This window comes from Helianthus annuus, chromosome 6, assembly GCF_002127325.2.
Source record: "Helianthus annuus cultivar XRQ/B chromosome 6, HanXRQr2.0-SUNRISE, whole genome shotgun sequence".
Classification (NCBI taxonomy): domain Eukaryota; kingdom Viridiplantae; phylum Streptophyta; class Magnoliopsida; order Asterales; family Asteraceae; genus Helianthus; species Helianthus annuus.
In genome coordinates, this window is record NC_035438.2 from 140,644,413 (window position 1) to 140,652,693 (window position 8,281).

Sequence of the window (8,281 nt, forward strand, 5' to 3'; positions counted from 1 at the left end):
AATACATAAATAACCCTGATGGTTTTAGAGCCATTTTCAAAATTCAAATTCAATCCCTCTTTCTCTCAAATATAGTTCTGGCTCCATTTTCAAATTTCAAACCATAATTTCAACCTCTCTCTCTCAAATCCAGAGTGCCTCCATCTTTCAAAATTCATCTAGGGTTTCAAGATCCGCATTTCGGGCTGTCACATGATCAGTTTAAGTGTTTGGATCCAATACAAATTCCCTATTCTCCATTCACTAATGAAACGCTAGCGGCCTCCCTGTAGATCCATATGTTGAAAAGTTTCACAATCACAAAACAAAGGTTCCGACGCCGCCACCGATCCAACACTCACGCCGTTCTCGCCTGCGTCAACAAGGCCAATTCCGAGCTTTCATCCCACCAGCTGAAGATCTTCAAGGTTGACGACTATATCGGTGTCGCTATCGCCGGTTTAACCGCTGATGGTCGTGTTTTGTCGCGGTATATGCGATCCGAGTGTATTAATTATGGCTATACTTATGAATCTCCGCTTCCTGTTGGCCGCTTAGTTGTTCAATTGACCGATAAAGCTCAGGTAATCCTTTTTTACCAATAGAATTTTATGTATTCAACTGTTAGGGTTTTGTTTGGGGAGATTGTTGGATAGTTGTTATTTAGTAATAGACTTACATGATGTAGTAGTAATAGAATTGTATTTTTGTTGAATTGTTAGGGTTTATTTGGGGAGATTGTTAGATATTTTATATTTGTTGTTCTAATTAGTTATTGGAATTGGTTATGGGAACTAGGTTATGGTATGCTAGAAGGTTTTTTAGTTAATAATATATTAATAATAGTGTGTTTGTGAGGTGAAATATTGGACATTATTTTAGCTATGTGTATGAAACTATAGTTTACTGAAATGCTTTGGGAGATTAATGATACATGCTAATGTGAGTGGTAAGTTTGAGGTTAATGCCTTAATGGTTTTAAGTTTGAAAACTGTTGGAGCATAACTTTCTATGGAAAAATGCATTTGAGATGTACAGGATAGATGTTTTGTTGCGTTGGAAATGTTGTAAATGCGACATCTTGATGATGAAATTAAAAAACGGTCTCAAATAGTACATACGACAAATGAACTTAAATACCTCTTCTTTCGGGTTTCGGTTGGACCACGCACAGTCCTGATTCGAATAAGCCAGACATTCCCGTCAAAGTTGTTTCTGATATAGACCTTTTCAAGGACTAGAAATATAGCGCGTCAGTTAATGAAGTAATCAACATAAACCTCACCTCCTCATTGGTAAATGTGACAGCATGCAATAGAAAATGCATTCCATGTACTACTAAACAGACCCTAATCCAATCCAAGAAATAAGAGGTCAGTATGCTTACATTTGTTTTAGCAGAAGCCCTGTATTTGCTTTGGAGCTGGCACAAAACAATAAACAAGATTAGTAGAAGTACATATCAAAAAACAATTTTATTGACACTCACCTTTAGTGAAAAATCTATAACATCGCAATAGCAGTTTGGCATCAAAAAATGAGCCAAAGCCAAATCTGTAACCCTGATCGCATAAGCTAGTGACCCCACTATCGCCACGTGTCCCTTGTAGTGAATAGAAGTTTTAATCTTTAACCCTGTTCTACAGCTTTAACACTTTGATCATAGATGCTTCTTATTTATTACTCATTCTTGTTCTTATCTATTTTGATCAAAGAAGCTAGTTACCCCACTATCGCCACGTGTCGAGCAAAGCCCCCAACCTAAGCCCCACCACTCCCTGCTGTCTAAGTTTCACATTTTAATGTTGGAATTGAGGTTATTAATGTTATGTACATTACGATTTCAAAGAAACAAGACAAAAACTTGGGAGTTCTAAACTCAAAGATGCAATATTCACTTTATGTTGATTAAATTCACTCACACACAAAATAGATAATAACAAGAATGAGTACTAAATAAGAAGCATCTGCAATCAAAGCTTTGTTTATTTTTTTTTTCATCTTCTAAAGTAAGAAATCGAAGCCAGAAATCAAATGAAAGGCAAATAAATCGATAATAAACACAAAAAAAGAATCTCATAAATACTTCGTCAACAATGAAAATAGAATCTTAAAATTTCACCAAAAGCAAAATACATACCTTTGTAACACCTCGAAAATTCCTGTCCATTAAAATAAAGACACGTGTCACGTTAGACAGACGTGTCAGGAACCCGGATCAAATAAAGAGATGTATGGTAGGATTTTAAAGAGGGCGTCATGTTATTTAAAATACCTCTGAACGACCCAAGGGCGACATGTTAATAAAACACCTCTGAGCGACCCGAATTGTTATAAATCCCAAGATCCTTAAATCATTAGATAATCATCCTATATGAAAACCGGTTGCTCTCAAATAAATAAAGTTGCATCTTTATTAAGGACTTTGGAATTATAGGTTCTTACTACTGAAATTGTTAAATAAAATCCTTGTAAATAGGAATCAATATAGTTATTTTCTTTGGCCAACTATTATGAGAATCCAAGACTCATTCTTGGTAATCTCCGTCACTTTGCAAGACCCTTGTAAGTTGAAATTGAATGGGAAACATGTAAGAGCATGCTAGGGATGCAATGGCTGATCAAGATGGTCCCACATCTGAAAAAGAGGGACTGGTTTCGGAGTTGGTTTGAGTGCATGGTCAAGACTTAAAATTTCATAAGTTTTTGTCCTCTGGCCATCGGTTACGGACCGCAAAGCCTTAGGCTTACGATCCGTAAGAAGGGTATCTGGGCATGTTCCGCAAGGGTAGGTTACGGACCGTAAAGGTTTAAGCTTACGGTCCGTAAGAGGAGCATACGGACCGCAAGACCTTGTGCTTACGGTCCGTAAGGAGGTCGCTGGCAGCAGAAAATGGACAGCTGCCTGTTCAGCCTGTTAACCGACTTAAAACGTAAAATTATGAAACCATGGGCTTGCTAGGCAGTTTATAGACCTCTAGGAACACCTGGGATGATCCTCCAACCATTGTAGACTTGCTTGTCACAATCTTGGACCTCTTGGCTCACTATATAAAGACTTGAAATTGTAACCATTGGCACTTGCTCTCTTGGCACTTTTGTTCAAGACTCTCTGGAGCTTTCCTGGTCAGCAACCCATTTTCTTTAGGTCCCTAATCCTTCTTAGGACTCTTGTAAGTGCTCTTAACCTCCTTTAATCCATTCTAGCTTAGTTAATTAAGCAAAAGTCAAACCGTTGTAATTAAGGTTTGACTTCGTGATTAATCATAATGTGCTCTGTCAAATCACGAATTAAAAATACCTTTAGGAAGGTAATTAAGTGGGTAACAAATCCTTAAAAGGGTACTTCCAGATTCCCACTCTAAACATGTCAATTGTCGAGTCAAAGCTAACTATAAAAAGTCAACAGGATGCTTAATTTCAAATTAATACATAATTAGCAATGTAGGTTGCATGTAACCTGTTTAAACATTAATATAACTTGGTAATAAGTATAAGAACATGTTTCAACATGTTCAACTCGACAATTTTCTATTTAGACCCGGTTCGGAACCGAAAGTCGCATAGTTTGACTTTCGCTTTGACTTTCAGTTCTGACCCGTTTTAGTCAAGATTAAGATTGCCTTAGAGCTTCTTTTGGACCTAATAACATGTTGGTATATCCTCCAGTGATTATACAACTCGGTTCATTAGATATCTTGTTCATATGCATGATTCCGTTAAATGCACATATGTTGACCATTATGCCCAAAGGTCTAAAAATCACGATTTTTGAAAAATAAAAGGGTAGACATGTTAGTTACTGAAATATAAACTTGTTCCCAAAATTTGACATCAGTTTGAGGTTTAGATTAAGAGTTATGCTCGTTAGCGTAATTAGAAGCATTCTTAGTGAATAATTAGCGTAATTAACGCATAGCCTATTTAAACTTACATTTTATACAAAAACTTTATACCCACTGTTATATAATAATATTTTGGGAATTTTAAAGATTTTTATTTATTTTTAGAATGAGCATAACTAGAGGTTTTAAGCTTAATTCGGCTTATGCCGGTTTGCCCTTTTCGGCCATAAAATGAGTTTTACAAAACCTTTTGACCCCAAACTTTTTCCTACTGATCTATTATGCTAAATATAATATTTTGAGCCTTCTGGAATTATAAAAATATCAGCTTTTCTTTTAAAACCCGGAAATGGCCCCAAATCGCCTTTTTAGGCATTTTTACGACATAGTATATGTCAAAACTAGTTTTTATATAAAAGGTCTAATACCTACTGATATATTTTATAGAAAAATATATATTATAACAGTAAACCCGAGTTAGAAACTCAGATTCCCAGTTTTGACCCTTTAAAGCTTATGTGAAATTACCAAAAATGCCCTTTTGGTACATAAGATGGTTGTAATCAATAAAATTCACATATATATGATACCCTACTGTTATAACATGATAAACTAAGTATAATTACTGATTTATTCAGATATAAGACTCAGAATCTTAGTTTAACTCTTTTATACCCTTTAAAATGACCAAAATGCCCTTATAAGGCGTAAACTGAATTTAAAACCATTTGGGGCATAATTGGACATACCTTACTGATATTACAACACATTTGGTGCATATAATCTCAGAAAACTTGCATATGACTTATATGGTTACTCGTTACGCACTTTCGCGTTCGGATCGGCTTATGTGACTAGTTCACGCATATTAGCCGAAACGGGTCAAATCGTATCATCTTAGTCTCTAAAACCAGAATGTGTTTAGTTTACCCATATTATACAAGTATCCAAGCTTGTAGGGTCTAAGTCACATTCCTTTTCGGTTTTTCGCCTTCCTCGCGATTAAACCATATTTATTCTTCGAAACTAACCGGTCTAAGCTTAGGCTATGTTAAAGACCCGTTAGGATTCTAATAGGTTATTATAAACCTTCGTTCCAGAATAGGAGCCCAGTAAAAGACACTTGCATTTTTGCTTTTGTGGTTTATACTTGCTCAGGTAAATACTTTTAACTTATTTTCCCTATACGGGCTTGGGGGTACGGTATATAAAATACCGCTTGGTCGGGCAATTGACCCCGACTCATTAGTAGTTGGGTATTATCAATGTGACCCGTTTGAAAACTTGGTTTTGTTTGTTTTTACGCCTTTGGGAGCTTATTGACCATGTCCCGGATATCCTTGGCATCATTTTTGGCCACGACCTTGACACCCGGGTGTAGGCGTACACCCGGTATTATGTCCATTATTAAGGTATAAACGTTGGCTTCCCGCCGCGGACTTATACTAAGTGGTGTGTCAATTAACCTTAAACCCGACATGACTCGGGCGACTGAACGCACAACAAACATGTAAAATCTTTTACAAGTTTAACTTTGATTAATTATTCCCAAGTTATAAAATGTTTTGTGCCTTGAGCATTTAAATCAATTTTTAAAACCTTTTCAAAATGAGTCAGTTAAATTGTATTTACCAGTGTAAACAGACGTATTTTCCCCAAAAAGATTAAGTGTAGGTGCTATACGTAATAGGCTGGTCTCTCCTTAGCATCATAGAGTTTCGCAAGCTTTGGGATGCATTTATCTGTTGAACAATTTTCTCCTTTTATTCCGATCCGCCTGTGGATCTATTTCGACTACTTGTGATACTTAAATATTACATTTGATGGTTGAAATAAATCTATTTCTTTTGCTTCCGCTGTGCATTATAATTTGTGTTGTTTGACTATGATGATATCAACTACGTCACGTTAATCCCCCACCGGGCCCACCGGTGACACGTGGAAATTCGGGGTGTGACAGGTTGGTATCAGAGCCAACACTGAGTGAATTAAACACTAGCCTTTTGTGTTTAATCTCAGTGCACAAATTGCACATTCTTCGAGCTCCAAGTCTAGACATCGAACATAGGACAATCTCTGTTTTGTTTTATTTTGAGTCTTTTATAATTATATTGTGGTTGTTATTTAAATCATGTATGCAGGTCATCATGCCACCAAGATTTCTTCGCGGTCGAGGCAAGGGACCCGTCACGGGTCATGATCACGAAGCCGGGCCTTCGCACCGGCGAACCCCATCCATTACTATGAGCACCAGCCCGCAAGAGCCATGGAGGCTCTATATTGAACCCGGGAGACGGTCAGTTTCCCTTAGCTCTTCACCTTCTTACCAGCACTCCTTTGGGCCCCAATCAGAAAACAAGCCCAACGACCAACCACCAGCCTTTATACCTCTGCAGAGATCCAACTCTCACCACTCCTTTGGTAACCCAACCCCAACCTTCCAGAGTCGGTTCAACCCGGCCAACGTTTTTCCAGAACCCGTGGGTTTTAACCCACTTGGACCGGAAGACCACTTCTCTGGGGATAACGATATGGACGAGGATACTGACCCTATGGAGCCTGCTACGGGGACTCCCAACCACCCGATAGAGATCTCTGACGGATCATCTTTCCACGGATCGCATTATCGCGGTCCAGACAGCTACGAGGAGAGGTTCCGAAACATCGACTGGTATTTTACCCCCTCACACCACTCGTCCCCCTACCAGCAGCAACAACAGCAACAGCAACAGGATCCTTCTCAGGATTCTCGTTTCGTGGCAGTTACTCCGCCACCACCACCACCAGTGGAACAGCAGCCGCCTCCGGAGCCACCGAGGCGGAGGAGGTCGAACGCACGGATGTCCGTGCGAGGGGATGTCCGCATCAGCACACCCCAACCATCAAGTGGCAGCCATTATCCGCCACTTCAGGAGGAAGAAGAAGAACCACAATTGGGGGGTCCATCAAGCCCCATTCCAGAAATCAACTCAGTACCTGTGGCACCACCGTTGGGTTTCGATAACCCAATCCCTGCTTACGCCGGTTCAGCGGCGTATAACCCCTTCGAGCAGCCGACCCATACCCACTACAACTACAACTACGCTAGTGTGGATCCATATCAGGAAGCATGGGATTACAACGCTAGTCACCCAGAGGGGCCTTATGGTGGCCTATGGACTACTGGCTACCCGACTTTTGGGTACCAGCATCCGCCGCCTCCTCCACCGGTGTACCAGCCGCCACAGCCACAGATAATTCCTCCAGAACGCCAGCAAGAAGTCCTCGAGAGACTAGACCGTTGTGAACGGGAAATTCAGACTGAGCGCAGACACAACAGAGGATTCTTCAAAGGACTATCAGATCTGATCAAGGGAATGTCCAAAAGGAGGAACTATTGAAGATCCTTGTTATTTTTATTTAGTTGTAATTCAGTCCCTGCGCGGACTTTTTGCTTCAGTATTCAGCTCCTGCGTGAGCTTGTTATTTTGTACTCTGCTCCTGCGTGAGCATGTTTGGTTAGTTAACCCCTGCGTGGGTTTGTTCTTGAATTCCGCCCCTGCGTGGGCATTTGTTTTTGTAGAAGTCCCGTTTTGGGCAAATGTTGTACTTGTTTAAGACAATTTATGAGATGGTTTAATTAAGTTTTCATTTTGATTAATTATCTGCATGAAATATGAAAATTAATGAAAATTTAAAAAGATCTGCCATTATATTAAATTTGGTAAAAATCTAAAGAGAACCAAGACCTAGCCTTTTGGTTTATAAAACGAGGCCAAGATGGTAGTTCCATAATTAGGTTAAGATCCATAATTAACATCTCAATTTAGGACTATTATGCGTTGATTATTAAAGAATCTTGGAGGTAAAACCTAGCCTTTGTGTTATTGCAAACCTGGCCAAGATGGTACAACCCACACAATAGATTCTAATTATTAACATCTGTTAGTATGTTAATGATTTTGGCAAACTGTGAATCAGTAAAGTCACACAGGCCATCTCTCAAAAAGGGTTAATTTTAAATTCCCTTAATTATTTAACCACTTCTTTGAAGTGAAGTGCCTGTGGGCAATAATTAAATGTCCTCCGTGACTAAGGACAGTGGTAGCTTAGGACTCCCTGTTATTAAATGGAAATGAACTATGATTCAACCTAACACACCTAGATACTATAAAATCTTCATTATTTATTTTAACTGTCCTTGTGACTAGGCCTTATGTGCCAATAATAAGGTATCATAGGATAATAGTAAAATCCTAATCTTTTAACGAATTAACCTAAAATGGCAATTTAAAACCTTGGTTAATAAAACATAAAATACTATAAGAGCCTTTGAGTTAAAAACCTTGACCATCATTTACATGTAGCAATTGAAGCTACATGGCTGGATCGGAGGAAGTCAATAGCCATCCGGTAGGAAACCGTGATGATGCTAAATTCTTAGTAACGGGTGCTGAACTGAAAGCGATTGTGAATGA

General features: G+C 38.9%; 1 protein-coding gene across 1 annotated transcript; it reads left to right on the plus strand.

Annotated features, from left to right (window-relative positions):
- The first annotated feature begins 278 nt into the window (after positions 1 to 278).
- On the plus strand, positions 279 to 7,204 carry LOC110944083 (proteasome subunit alpha type-1-B-like). Its single transcript, XM_022185801.1, has 2 exons — positions 279 to 563; positions 6,929 to 7,204. Exons 1-2 carry the CDS (start codon positions 279 to 281, stop codon positions 7,202 to 7,204), a joined length of 561 nt encoding a protein of 186 aa, XP_022041493.1.
- Positions 7,205 to 8,281: the final 1,077 nt, after the last annotated feature.

What these genes read in the sequence shown, in the direction of transcription:
- LOC110944083 (XM_022185801.1), top strand. Translation starts at nt 279, where the DNA reads ATGTTGAAAAGTTTCACAATCACAAAACAAAGGTTCCGACGCCGCCAC. An exon ending in AATTGACCGATAAAGCTCAG is followed by an intron (nt 564 to 6,928) that starts GTAATCCTTTTT and finishes GATCCATATCAG; the next exon opens with GAAGCATGGGATTACAACGC.